Here is a 15,174-nt window from a genome sequence, read left to right as displayed (position 1 = left end):
ATTGCACATCCTCCTCCTTCACTTCTTCCTCCTCCTCTTCCTCTTCTTCCACCTCCTCCTCCTCCTCCAGGCTTTAAATTTCCCCAGTCACTCCTGCTTACTTTTCCTACATCCACCTCCTCCACCTCCTCCTTCTCCACATTACATCACTTCCTCCACAATTTCCTCCACCTCCTCCTCCTAACCTTCCTCACCTTTTGTCTCCTCCGCTCACGTGTTCTGCCTATTTCCTCCTCCACTTCCTTTCCCTTTTCACCATCACCACCACCACCACCATCACTCACCACCATCATCATCACCATCATCACCACTATCACCATCTTGCCGCTGCCTTCATCTTTCATGTATTCTGTTAATGTTGGTGTTGGTGCCCTCCTTGTTAATCTCGTCACTCTTCCGTCCACATCACAAAAGGGGAAACGCGTCATCTACTCCTCTCTCCCATCTTTATTTATATCTGTATTTATCTCTGGCCATCTTTTTCTATCTTTATCACAACTATCTTCGTCTTTTTTTTTTTTTTTTTTTTTTTTTTTTTTTTTTTATACATCTTCTGATCTCCACTAAATATATGCATCTTCATTATTTTTTTCTTCATCATATTCTGTCATCATCATCATTTTCTATCTTCATCACTTGGTGTCATCATTTTTCATCACTTTCTGTCTATCATTCCATCATCACTTTCTCCTCCTCATCATCATCATCTCCAGCTTTTTTTTCTCTCTCCGTCCTTTTTTATTTTCCTCTGATTATTTATGTATTTTTATTTGTTGTTTTTTCATTCTTTTATTTTATTTTAGTTATTTCTGTTGTTTTATTTCTCTCCCTCTTTTTTATTTTTTTCTATCATATTATTTATTCATTTTTTTATTCCTTCATTTTTTTTTTGTTATTTCTGTTATTTTATTTCTCTCCCTCTTTTTTTATTTTTTTATCCTATTATTTATACATTTATATTTGTTGTTTTTATTTTTTTTCATTTTATTTATTTTATTTAGTTTGTTATTTCTATTATTTTATTTTATTTCTTTTTGCCCTTGAGTTGCTTCCTTTACCATAAAAATAAAGAAATAAAGGTCAGTATTAATATGATACTCTCGTTCATGGTACAGAAGAAAGGTCAGACTACCACCAGGGTCATAAAACTACTACTGGAAATGCCCCAAACTCCCACGAAAGCCTTGTCAAATATGTGAACTTGAGCAACAAAACGTTAAGTAATACGGCCCAAAATCGCTCAGAATCCCTCACCATCCGCCTCTCTCCCCCGGTAGATCTACCAGCACCTGCGTTACTACAGCAATCCGGCGGAGCAGCGATGGATAGTTCGGATTCTGCTCTTCGTGCCCATCTACGCCTTTGACTCCTGGCTCTCCCTCCTCTTCTACAACATGGACAACTACATCTACTTCAACACCATTAGGGACTGCTATGAAGGTGAGCTCTTGGGGTGTGGATAGGGGTGTATGTATTTACCTAGTTGTATTTACCTAGTTATAGTTTTACAGGGCCTGGGCTTACGCTCGTGTGGTCCCGTCCCCGTATCTGTATTTGTTCAACTTTTCCTTGAAGCTTTGCACTCTCTTCGCCGATACTACATGCTCGCCTAGTCTGTTCCAAACCTCTATATTTCTTTGTGTGCGTTTACTGTTTGTTGTGTTGGTGTTGTTTGGTTTTTCCTTTGCCAGTGTGATCTCAGCATTTTCTTGTGTGTTCAGACTAATATATCAAGTTTCATTAAAAATTCTACTTCCCTTTTTTCCTTCATTAATACCTTTCCTTCAACTCCACAGCGAATCTTTTACAGGATACCCTCGCTTTTATTAACCTCGATATATTGAATTTCAGCTTTAACTAAATTTTTTGCCTATCTGTTATGTGCGGGGATTTACCAAACACATTCAGTAATTGCTGGGTTGTATTTGGTGGTGGCCTGCCGGGTATGTACACGCGTGGCGGTCAGTGTAACGTGGTGTCCAATATGTAATCAAGCAAGTAGCGGCCTTTTTTTATTATTGTTTCCTTTTTTTGTGCCCTTGAGCTGTCTCCTTTGTTGTAAAAAAAAATAATAATAATAATAATAATCCTTGTATAGGTGTAGAATTTGTGAAGACTGCACGTACATAAGTCTACAAACTTTTATCCAACATAGCGGACAAGCTTTATTATATACAGAAATGGTCGTAAATTGCAAACTCTCAGCACATTCAACAAAAAAGTTCATTATATACCAATAGTTTGGATCCCTCGCATATAACAAATTTTCAGATATAACCTCACTCTCTCCCCTAATTGATGCGTCTAGGTGAGGGTTTACTGTATGTTCAGACTAAGATACTGAGTTTGATCCATAATTTTACTTTCACTTCGTTAATTCCTCTCCCTCCTCTCCGCAGCGTTTGTGATCTACAACTTCCTGAGTCTGTGTTACGAGTACCTGGGTGGCGAGGGCAACATCATGAGCGAGATCAGAGGCAAGCCAATCAGGTGAGTGGGAAAGTAGGAGTTCATGAGGTATACTTAATTTAGTCAAGTATTCTCAGACACTTTCAGCAATTAACCCTTTCTTTACGAGCTCCATTTTTCCTGCATTTTTTTCCTTTACTAACTTATAAAAAAAGTGTTTAAGATGACTTGCCACTTTCTAACACAGCAGAAAAATGTCTATGCAAACTTGTATTCCACTGAAGCAAATGGAAAAGAAAGCTAAAACATCCTTGCTGCTGTCTTGACTTCTTATTTTTGAGCGTCCCATGGCGAAGTGGTTAATAGTAATAGCAACACACTTTCTACACGTTCCCACACTCTTCAAGATTTTCATTCACACGCACGTAACAGCAGTAATAATCAAATGTTCTCCACTCTTACTTTAACCCCTTCACTACGGGCGGGCCAAAACAGCGCCCCGTGCCGTATCCGGGATCGCCGCACGCACCAAATTTTAAATGTCGCTATTGAATATAACAAGTTTTCAGCCATAAACTCAACATAATCATCATGTATTATATATGAAAACATGCAGAATTAGATGGTGAACATAAAGAAACATAAATTAATTGATAATGTTGAGATGTAAGCATAAATAGAGATAAAATAACTCATATATTAGCTAAAGCGCGTCCTCGGATATGGTACGGGGCACGCAAGGATGCAGTATACGCGTCCTCTTGTTGAAGGGGTTAACAGGTCTTCTTATATAAATGCCAGTCATCAGTAAATATCAAATACACACAAACCTCAAACATAACCCAGCAGCAAATGAAAAGAACTTGTATTTTTTTGGTCCAACCCTTTTTCATTCTCCTTACTTTGCTGTCAGTCTTTCATTTTTCTTATCCATGTCTGCCCATCAAGTCGTTTCTTAAGGTTATATCAATTTCTTTTTACCCTGACGCCCTTTCTTGGATCTCAGATAATCATTTCATCATCATCATCATCTCCAGCAGCCTTATTTGTTTTTTCTTTTTTCTTCTCTGTTCACTTTTTTTCTCTTCTGTTGCTTGTATATTTCTTTGTTTTTTTTTCTATATATTTCCTTATTTTATTTTTTGCGTATACCTATTTTTTTTTGTTCACTTTTTTTCTCATGTTGCTCGTATATATATATTTTTTTCTATTTATTTCCTTATTTTATTTTTTACACATACCTATTTTTATGTAATGTATTTCTCGCCAAACAGCCGTCAACACTAAACATCCTCCCCTCCCGCAGGTCTTCATGTATGTACGGCACCTGCTGTCTGGTGGGCAAGACGTACACCATAGGCTTCCTCAGGTTTTGCAAGCAGGCGACGCTCCAATTCTGCTTCGTCAAGCCGGCCATGGCCTTCATCACCATCATCCTCCAGTTCCTCGGGAAGTACCGGGATGGCGACTGGAGGTGAGGCTCTTCTGTCTTCCCCCTCCTCCCCTCCCTTCACCCCTCCTCAGCCCCCCCTTTGTATACTCCACACCATTGCCATAACTATATAACCACTACTAAACCTATATAAGTTTGCAATAATCTTTCTATAATTATTGTCCTCAACTTCAGCGGACTGGTTCTTATTGTATTGTGTTTTATATTTACTACTGCAATGTTAAGTATTTTATGTATACACTAACAATACTGGCTAAATTAACCAAACCCTCAATGTGGTTCGTCTATACTTATATCTTAGTAATTTCAATTTTAACTGACTTATTTTCATTGTATTTTCTTTTATATTTACTGTGGCCACATTAAGTATTTCATGTACACTAACTTCTCTCCTTCTTCTCCTTCTTCTCTTTCTTCTTTTCTTCTTGTCGATTAATGTCCTAATTTTCCCTTATGGGGTTGGACGAGCTATGAGACTCCCCACTCTTGACAATCATAGACTTTCTCCTTCCTGATGTTCACCCTTCATGAACTATACTGGCTAAACAAACCCTCTATCATCATCTCTAACCCCATCATCTTCCTTTCCATTCCACAGTCCTGACGGCGGGTACCTCTACATCACCATCATCTACAATATCTCCGTGTCGTTGGCCCTCTACAGCCTCTTCCTCTTCTACTTCGCCACCCGGGACCTCCTGCAGCCCTATGACCCGGTGCTTAAGTTCTTCACCATCAAGTCGGTGATCTTCCTCTCCTTCTGGCAGGGTAAGGCAGTGTGGGGGTTGTCGAGTAGTAGTAGTAGTAGTAGTAGTAGTAGTAGTAGATGGCTGGAAAAGAAAAAATAATTGTATATCTCCTGTGCCCTTTTTGAATAACAGGAAAACATTAATTATCTAACTATCAAAAAGGGAAATAGGGTAGACTGAAGAATACTGTCATTAACTTAACCCCACATTAGCCTCTTCAGGGACAGTAATAGCTTGTAAAAAAAGTAGAGTGAGATTTCAAACAAAAGATAGACATACAGAAATGTTCCTATCATCCTCTTTTGCTAAAAAAAAGCGATGAACTTGAGAAATAATAAGGATTGTAGACTTTTTTTTATCCTTTTTCCTCCTTTGCTGTAAAAAAATTACTTAAACCTCAGAAATAATTTAAGAATTTAGACCTTCAGAAATAATAACTGCAAACCTTAAGAAATAATAAGAACTGCAAACCTTAAGAAATAATAATAACTGCAAACCTTAAGAAATAATAAGAACTGCAAACCTTAAGAAATAATAAGAACTGCAAACCTTAAGAAATAATAAGAACTGCAAACCTTAAGAAATAATAAGAACTGCAAACCTTAAGAAATAATAAGAACTGCAAACCTTAAGAAATAATAAGAAACACTGACTGAGAACAAATCACATCATCCACCCGTCATAACCTCGTCCCATTCAGGCGTGCTGCTGGCCATCCTTGAGAAAGCGAACGTCATAAAAGCAGATCCGCACCTCAACACCGGCACCGTCTCGGCCGGCTACCAGAACTTCATCATCTGCATTGAGATGTTCTTCGCCTCGGTGGCCCTGCGCTACGCCTTCCCCTACCAGATCTACGGGGACTTCACCGTCTCCGGGCCCGGCCGCAGCGTCACCATGCAGAGTATCTCGTCCTCCCTCAAGGTATGGGGCGTGAGAGTGGCTGAGAGAATGTAAGGCGTCCACAAGTTGATGTTTGTTTACTTATGTTTTTTGCTATTTTTTTTTTTTTTTTTTTTTTTTTTTTTTTTTTTTTTTTTTTAAGATAAGTGTTTGCCAACCTCATAATCATTTCTATTAATAACAATATCAAGAAGAAAAGTTCCTCCCTGGAAAATTTAATGGAGGTATACACACGAAATCTTGGTAAATATAGTTTGATTGGCATTATTCTGAGAGTAGTTCTTCTTTAGCACCATGATCTTCATTTCCCATTGTTGTTGATTCTTGAGATGAATTCTAATTGGTATCAGAGGTGCAAATTAGGAAACTAAGCCTGATATTGAAACGTTTCTACAATGAACTTTTCACCGGCAAAACAAGCACTAATGGTTGTGCTCCTTCCTTCACGCCCTCAGGAAACAATGAACCCCAAGGACATCATGACAGACGCCATCCACAACTTCCACCCCCAGTACCAGCAGTACACCCAGTACAGTGCAGGTAAGGAGGCCTCTCACTCTTCTCTAGCTCTCAGGGGCATAGACCAAGGGAGTGTGTTGAAGGGAAAACATAATCACAGAGTTTAGGCTGTCATAAGGAGGGAATCAGTTTCAAATATATATCAAACACCAAACAAAGCTTCCCTTTATATGCCATTAATCATCAGGAATTCCCCTCACAGTCACAGGCTAAGGGAGTGTGTTGAACGGGAAACAGTGTCATAAAGTTTAGGCTGTCTTAAGGGGGGAATCAGTTTCAAAGATATATCATAGACAGCAAACAAAGCTTTCCTTAATATACCTTACTGTGACTCATCAGGAGTGCCCCTCATTCTCACAAGCTCTCACGGTCACAGACTAAGGGAGTGTGTAGGATGGGAATCAGTCACAAAGTTGAGGCTGTCATAAGGTGGAAATCTGCTTCAAATATTCACCGAACATACTGAATAGAGCTTCTGTGCTGTGACTCATGATTAATGCTTCACAGAATGTTCCCTAACTGCCACGAGTAAGGGAAGGGTGCAGGAACATTACCTAAATCATAAGAAGGGAACAAGATTATGAAGGGGCTTGCAGTGGTCTGATTGATTACGCCTTTTGGTCCAAGGAACTCTTTGAATTAGCTTAACTTGCCACTGCCATGTGCCCTAAATTGTTTCTGCTGTTGCATGAATTTGCTTCTTAAGTAAAAAAATAAGACAAAGGATCACAAATTGCCCATGGAAGTAGGGAAGATGATTTTTTGAGCTGCGTTATCCATCAAATTACAACTGTTTATTTATAGTTTCATGTTCATTATATGCTGACATCTCAACAAATTGTGGGATAAATTGTTAAACTTGAAACAGAAATTGGTGCAGAATTCTCTAACCAAATGACAGGTAGGATGCAGTTCAAATATTCTAAACCAACTTAACTCACTGTAGATGTCTCAAGATACTTAAGAAACTCCTAGTTATTCATTTTTGTCTTTAGTCTTCCAAATATGTCGAGGCCGGTCTGGTGTAGTCTCCCGTGGGTCCTTTCCTCCCCTCTGCTCTGCCACACAGCCCCAGCACCTATCTCGTCCTCTCATATGTAAGCTGTAGGTAACATATGAGAGGAAAAAATAGGTGTTGGGATGGTGTGGCAGAGCAGAGGGGAGGAATGGACCCATGGAAGCCAATGCCAAAACGGACTCGACAATTTGGTTTCACTATAATACCTGTTAATTATGAATGGCATGTCCCTCTCGGCATGAGTGCTCATACATGTTCACTGTTTCTAGTCATACTTCAAAGAACTGCCCCCCATGCTTATTCTTGTTTTCATTTGATATAACAGTTCTTCAAGCTTGGTGTTGAGTCACTTACTAAAAGAGTATTCCTGTGTGGCTGATGAGTGGAATGTTTTCAGTGTTGATTATGCAGCATCGGATGTTACCCTGATTTTCCAAAACTTTTACTTTTTCCTCACCTGAACTAACCTACTTGGTGTAAATCCTGACACCTGCATGCATCACTAACCCTCACCTCTCACGCCCCAATGAAAGCTTTAGTCAAGCCACGTCCCACGCCGGCCACTTGAGGACAATCAATAGCCTGAGGCAGTGCTTCCAGACAATTAGAGAAATATTAAAAGAGCGCTGATTCCATAAAATTAGTTGGCTTATAGTCCTCCACAAAGAGTTAAACTTTAAGGCTCATTATTGTGATTGAGTTCAGGAGTTGTTATGTGGTAACAAGATCATTTAGATGTACATCATCTAAGAGAAATGAGAACTAAAGCTTTCTTGTGCATGCCCAAGGATGTTATGGATTTCCAGCCTGTTTATCCTTTATTTCTTCTCATCTCTTGCTGCACACACCTTGATGGTGGTTTGGGGGGAAGAGAGAGAGAGAGAGAGAGAGAGATTATTATTCATTGTAGGCACAGTTTAAACACTCTCTCTCTTGTTGTACAAAGTTTTCTCTTGTTTATTTATCTGATTTATAACTTTTCTTATCTTACTAAGATAACAGCCTTCAAACCAATATCTGACCTAATAAAGTTAATGTCAATCTTTCCTCAAACACTGTAGGCTAACTTAATAACATTATCAGGGAAAATACTTCACAAAGACTTGCTTGCCATTTGACAATGCAAGTCCATGGAAAATATTGGTTATGGCAAGTGTCATCGTAGTAAGAACGAAAACACTTACATACACATTTTCAAAGGAACATCTTGAGAGGGATGAGACACTTAGCTGTGTCTGTTTTTAGTTATGCCTTTTTGACTGCATAACTGTTGGGTTTGTCACTCAGGCAGCCACAGTGTGAGTGCCAAGGTGTTCCTGCAGGAGCTGGAGCAGGAGCTGCAGGCCGTCACAGGTGTGGAGCACATAAGAAACAGAACCCCTGTGCACTTTGGTCCAGCAGCCATTGCTTGATACAACAGTGCTACATGCCAGACCCTTTATGATGGCGCTAAAATGCTTGTAGTCGAGTATAAGAACATATTCCAGCCACACTTTGCCCTTGGACTCAGACCTTCCAGCTTGTGGTAAAGAAGAATCCTTTACGCCAGGTCACAGGTCACACTGACATTGCAGGCAGATGCCATTGTTCACATACAGTGCTTAAAATAATTTCGTTTCACCTGTACATCTGACCTGTACCGTGTGTCTAGTCCTACACACTGCTGGCACTAACAACCTGTAGCACTGCTCATTCATGCTCGATGCTCCCACTGCAGTAGTACTCATGTAAATTTCTTTATACCTTTAAACAAGCGGAGGCCATTTCAGATTGATGATGAGCATTGACTTTTGGCAAAGGTTCGTGTAGTGAGAGTAGTGAGTTTCTGCTTCATTTCCCTTGTTACCATAGCAAGACTCTCACAAGCAGCACACTGGGTCATGGGAAGGCTGACGAGTGTGCTGAATCAGCATCCTGGCAGCCAGTTGTCTCTTAGTGACATTTGCTGAGTCCACAGGACTGATAAATGACCTTGAGGGTTGAACCATCATTCTCCATGGTCAAAGAAAACATCTTATCCTGACACATGGGATTAGAAAATGCCCTTTTATCCTGCTGTGTGCCATAAAGAATTGCTCAAATACACTGCAGGTGGTTTGTACTGAAAACAGTATCTTGGAACAAGCTTCAGGAACAGGCTCACCAGTTATCGTCAGTGTCAGGAAAGGTTTGTGCCTGGCACGGCAGAAAGTTAGTGAGGGTTTACATGTGTAGATTATGTTTATGTACAGAGTATGGACTACTTATTCTTTACTGTGTAAGACACTAACAAAGAGAACTAAACATTCCTTGAATGAATCTTTCATTTCATCTTTCATTTCATTCATGTTACTAATAAATCATTCAGTACAGCAAAAGTTCTTGTTTTAATAGAGATCTTTAATATGCTGTTTATTGCATTTTTACATCATATACTGTTGGGCACTGACAATAAAAACTCTTTATATATATAAACCACTGTGTCAGCAACATTTTAAAGCTTGTGAAAAACAGCATATTGAAAGTTCCTCAACGGGGACAGCCCTGGTTATGACATTGTGTTCACCACCACAAGTTCACTCCAGTCAGTAACCCCACACCACCGTCCACCCCCGTCATGTAGGGGGGGGAGGCCGCCCCACACAGGTGCTGACGCAGAGCCATGACATGGAAGAGCTGCGGCCTGACCTCCTGCCCGTCTCCACCGCCGCCTCCACCTCATGCGCCTCCGACTCCACCACCCTCGCCACCACCCACGCCGCCAAGGGCCGGGGCGCTGGTGGCGGCGGTGGTGGGGCGGGGACGGCCACGGTGGGGTCGGGCCTCAGTGTCATCTCCAGTGCCGTTCCCTCCGCAGCACAGACGCAGCAGATTACCCGGCTGCCCCCGCCGCCCTCCAAAGGTGCCGTGCCCGTGGGAGGGACACCTCTGGCCCACCTCTTGGCCTTTTCACACACAGTCACACAGTAACACATGTTTTTGTCCTCTTGGGGCCAGGAGGATGCCCAGCGGCTAGCTTGGAAAAGCTCTTTCTGTCATCATCAGGTCGCTCGTTGCCTTCAGAAAGGTTTTTGCTGTTTTTTTGTCTAATTTTACAGTCTTTATCTTCATTTTTTAAATATAATAATTGCTGATATGATAGAAATAGCCAAAATAACTTAGTGTAAAGTCATTGTAGCTTCAGTTATGTTTTGAACATAGTGAAAATGTGCTTTAAGGATCAAGTACTAGCCGTGGGCATCCTCTTGGTGGTCTTCTTGGTTGGGCTACGGAAGTGGAAGTGCTGGGTCTGTGGGAGCAAGGCTGAGCCCCGGGATGTGTAATGCATCACAGGAGCAAGGTGTGGCAACACAGGGCTGGGAGGCACAAAAGACTCAGGTTTTTAAGAAATAGGATTGAAATGTGATGCGTAAGTTTTTGGAATTGAATTAAAAGTTTTCTTTATGCTGTGAAGGTGTTTTATAGTGACTCAGTAATCTAAAGTCGTGGTGGTATTATCAAGGTGCACTACACCCCAAAACTTTATTGCCACACCCTTGCCTGCCCTGAGGGAGCCTGTTTGGTGCTGGGTCTGGTGCTGAGGGCGGCTGAAGGGTCTGGTACAGGCTCTCCTCATGTTTGGAAATATTCTTGTCTCTTACATCCCTCACCTGCTGGCTTACCTTGTGTGAGATATTAGAAATATCTAAAGAACATGATTTTACTGTTCCAGCAACAAATATTCCTTGCCATCACACCGCTCTGAGCCAAGCCAGTGTGTGTGAGGGAGTGTATGGAGCTGTCTGGGAATCTAACACTAACGATTCATACTTCTTCTGGGTGATGTTTCTTTCTTGTCTCTGGGACTCTGGGATTCTGGAACTCTGCTCTGTGATTGCTTTTGCCTATTTCTCATGTCTGCACAGACCTTGTTTGATCAGTTTCTCCCAAAACTGATTTTTTTTATCTTTTGCCTGTACAAACATGAGTATCTTACTAAACTGGGGTGATTTTTCTTCTACAGGTAAAAGTTGATCTTTACTTCCACTAATTTTCTGCACCTGTGTTGCTGCAGCACCAGTAATACTAGTGTTTCATTTCTAGGAGAGTAGGCACAGCAACTTACCTGTCAGTCTGTCACGTGTGTGTGTGTGTGTGTGTGTGTGTGTGTGTGTGTGTGTGTGTGTGTGTGTCCATGATGCCTCGTCTCCCATCACTATCACAAGCTCATAACACTTCATAAGAATACAAGTGAAGTAAAAGTTTTGACTTCTGTCTGTTTATAATTGATAATTGAAACTGAAATGAGGGACACTATTGAAGCGTGATTCATCCAGGACAGTGGTTCTCAAACTGATTAGCTGATGTAATTACCACTTAAAGTTTTTCAATGTTGGCCACATGCCCCAACACCAGGATATATGTTTAAAAATGGTGAAATAGAAACAAATGATACATCAACTTGCTTTAGTCTGTCATCTTCAGTCTGAGAAACCAGAAGACTATCATTTAGTTAAACTGTCAGTCCCTCTCCCCTCGTGTGTTGGAGGCTGACTTTGGCATCAAAGAAATATTCACAGACCAAGAATACCCCCAATATTCCTCAAACGTACCTCTGGGAGTGTGTGTGTTCAAGTTTGAGGACCCCTGACCTAAAAGATAATCCAGGCTCCCAACAAGGACTTATCAACACAAATTTTCTCTTGGGATTCTTTTACATATATATAAAGAATTTCCTGCATTTAGGTACATCTCAGTCTAGCATTTGGAAAGACCTATTGTAAATATCCTCACTGGGTGTATGACCCTTCAGGATGAGGCGCAGCTCTCTCCGTAATATGTGGAAATACCTTTTGTCTGTGCTGGGTTAGTGAATTCCTTAAGATTTTAACTCCATATTCTTAACCCGGTAGCTTCGGGGATCATGTTTCTTAATGGTCCCTCTAAGTGAGAAAAATGAGAAAAAATTATCACTCACACAAACCATTTCAAAATATATATCAAAGCATTTGTGATCAGTTTATGTATCATCTATTTTGTGGGGTTTATATCATGGCACAAATTTGGCCCGTCGCTGCTACACGGTAAAGCCACAAATTTGGCCCATCGCTGCTACCGGGTTAAACATATCAGACTCCCATTATGTCTATTTTCTAAGGCCACAGAGAAGGTTGACTGGGTTTTCATGGGTGATTTTCTAGCTCAGGGTGCAGAGTTCATGTTAAACTATCACTAGGATCACAAAACAGTCCATGAAAAGACCAGCAACATTTACAAGGGGCTTATCAAACAGGCGAACTGAGCTGCCGATACGTTTAAGATTACGGACTCTAGTCTTTTGGGTGTGTTGTGAAATCGTAAAACCTCCGCTGCAAGAAAACTCAGCCACGTAACAAAGTCGGGACCCTAACGTTGCGTCCACTCTTTGTGTTCTTAATCTCCCTCCCCACCAATTTCACCTCATAACTCAGAACTCATGAATGTGGTGATTATATATACAGTGATTTACAACAAGGGGATAAAACACATACAAAAATGCACACACACACAAACAAACATTCCTCAAGTCATTTGTTGTAGGGATCAGCAGGCAACCACAAAGGAGCGGAATACTTTTTGCCGGTGTTCCTGCCTCAGTGAACCTCCGCCTCCTAAGCTGGGGTGCGTTCGTCCCTGCAGGGCTTTGTGTTTCCCGGCAGAGATGAACTTTTTCCTGCGGTGTTAAAGAAATGGAAAAATACACCAACAATGACATCTGACGTGCCTCTATTTTTTTTTCTCCTGTTTTTCTTAATCTATGAAATCTTTGTATCTGAAGCACGTCTCTCTCACTCTGCTTTGTGTTTGGTCACCCTCTTAAAATAATCGCCTAAGTCATTTTTTACCAATATCCAGTTTTTTTTTCTACATAAATTTTCCAACATGTGACGCCCATTTTTGTAGAGTTGCCGTTCAGGGTTCGAGTGTTCTAGAATTGACCTTTTCATTTCTGCCTAAACCTTAAGCCCAATGAGATGATGACGGTTCTTTTCCGATTTCCTGTAAAGTAGAAAATAATGACTTGGGTAGTTTGTTTACGAAGGTGACGATTTGGTCTTTTACGTGCTTGAAAACTAACGCATGGTGAATCAACTATCAGATGATTTAAACGTATATATTACCTTTGTGCATTGGGTTCTGCATGATGATTGTGCTTTTTTATCGTTTTTGCCAAGAAGTGAATGCGTTTTGGCTTCAAGAATATGAGCATGTGTAGTGTATTGTGCAAGCTTTATACATATACAAAGTTGGCATTGTGTATAGCAACTGGATTGATTTGCTGCTGTAAGTTTGTGCCTATGTCCGTGAGCTTGATTTGCCTGGCCCTCTGATGATAATTGTAGTGCTTTCCAACAGACTTCATACACTGCTATCTCCTTCAATTCATGCATTTATGCAAGCTTTATACATATACAAAGTTGGCATTGTGTATAGCAACTGAATTGACTGATATTTGCCGCTGTAAGTTTGTGCCTATGTCCGTGAGCCTGTTTTGCCTGACCTTCTGATGATGATAACTGTAGTGCTTTCCAACAGACCTCTTACACACTGCTTTCTCCTTCGATTCAAATGTTTTTACCCTGTGTTTTTATTATCTAGTTTTTCTCATGTTAATTTTTTCCTCAAGCTCAAGTTTTTTTTTGTTTAATTTTTTGCGTTAATCTTCTCTCTGGTTGCCAAGTCACACCACCAGTTTTTTGGCCTTATCGTGGTATGAGTCAACTGCCTGTATTACCTCTTCATAATGGAGGCATAATGAGTCTTAAAAATGTAAATCCCCAGTAGAGAATGTTCTAAAAGGAATTGAAAGTCAGTACAAATAACGACTGCAATATTTTAGAGGTAGCATGTGACCCTCTACCAACACCATTCCTTCCCTATCCTTCATCCCATATCCTAATCCCTTTCTCCTCCCTATCTTATCCTTTATCCCATCTCCTTATCCCTCTTCTCATCTTTTATCCCATTTCCTTACCCCTTTCCTCTCCCCATCTTCTTCCCCTTTCTTATCCTTTATCCTATCTCCTTATCCCTCTTCTCATCTTTTATCCCATTTCCTTAACCCTTTCCTCTCCCCATCTTCTTCCCCTTTCTTATCCTTTATCCTATCTCCTTATCCCTCTTCTCATCTTTTATCCCATTTCCTTACCCCTTTCCTCTCCCCATCTTCTTCCCCTTTCTTATCCTTTATCCTATCTCCTTATCCCTCTTCTCATCTTTTATCCCATTTCCTTACCCCTTTCCTCTCCCCATCTTCTTCCCCTTTCTTATCCTTTATCCCATCTCCTTATCCCTCTTCTCATCTTTTATCCCATTTCCTTACCCCTTTCCTCTCCCCATCTTCTTCCCCTTTCTTATCCTTTATCCTATCTCCTTATCCCTCTTCTCATCTTTTATCCAATTTCCTTATCCCTCTCCTCTCCCCATCTTCCCCTTCCTCATCCTTTATCCTATCTCCTTATCCCCCTTCTCATCTTTTATCCCATTTCCTTACCCTTTCCTCTCCCATCTTCCTTTCTTATCCTTTATCCCATCTCCTTATCCTCTTCTCATCTTTTATCCAATTTCTTACCCCTTTCCTCTCCCCATCTTCTTCCCCTTTCTTATCCTTTATCCTATCTCCTTATCCCTCTTCTCATATTTTATCCCATTTCCTTGCCCTTTTCTCATCTTCCCCTTCCTTATCTTTTATCCCATCCCCTTATCCCTCTTTTCTCATCTTCCTCTACCTCATTCTTCATCCCATCTCCGTTCCTCTTCTCATCTTTTATCCAATTTCCTTTCCTCTCCCCATCTTCCCTCCTCATCCTTTATCATCTCCTTATATCTTCTTCCCCTTTCTTATCCTTTATCCTATCTCCTTATCCCTCTTCTCATCTTTTATCCAATTTCCTTATCCCTTTCCTCTCCCCATCTTCCCCTTCCTCATCCTTTATCCCATTTCCTAACCCCTTTCTCCTCCCTATCTTCCCTTTTCTCATCCTTCATTCCATCTTCTTATCCCTATTTTCTCCCTATTTTCCTCTGTCTCATCCTTTATCCCATCTTATCCCTCTTTTCTCATCTTCCCTAATCTAACCTATTCTAACCAAACCACATCCAATCTTACCTAACCTAACACAACA

At 40.7% G+C, this 15,174-nt stretch overlaps 1 protein-coding gene across 3 annotated transcripts in view; it reads left to right on the top strand.

Annotated features, from left to right (window-relative positions):
* LOC126999448 (transmembrane protein 184B-like) overlaps positions 1 to 15,174 on the top strand; it is a 60,328-nt gene that overhangs the window by 40,074 nt on the left and 5,080 nt on the right. Inside the window, exons 3-9 of one of the 3 annotated variants that reach the window (XM_050862042.1) lie at positions 1,278 to 1,440; positions 2,400 to 2,490; positions 3,716 to 3,883; positions 4,461 to 4,630; positions 5,312 to 5,535; positions 5,970 to 6,054; positions 9,654 to 9,932. In XM_050862042.1, coding sequence (XP_050717999.1) covers positions 1,278 to 1,440; positions 2,400 to 2,490; positions 3,716 to 3,883; positions 4,461 to 4,630; positions 5,312 to 5,535; positions 5,970 to 6,054; positions 9,654 to 9,932 — 1,180 coding nt within the window. Of the gene's footprint in view, positions 1 to 1,277; positions 1,441 to 2,399; positions 2,491 to 3,715; positions 3,884 to 4,460; positions 4,631 to 5,311; positions 5,536 to 5,969; positions 6,055 to 8,338; positions 9,632 to 9,653; positions 9,933 to 15,174 lie in introns of those variants that run through there. The other 2 variants (XM_050862044.1, XM_050862043.1) reach the window with 2 other exon arrangements.

This window comes from Eriocheir sinensis, chromosome 16 (genome assembly GCF_024679095.1).
Source record: "Eriocheir sinensis breed Jianghai 21 chromosome 16, ASM2467909v1, whole genome shotgun sequence".
Taxonomy (NCBI): Eukaryota; Metazoa; Arthropoda; class Malacostraca; order Decapoda; family Varunidae; genus Eriocheir; species Eriocheir sinensis.
The sequence above is the reverse complement of the archived record's forward strand: the minus strand, read 5'-3'. Positions and strand labels throughout refer to the sequence as shown.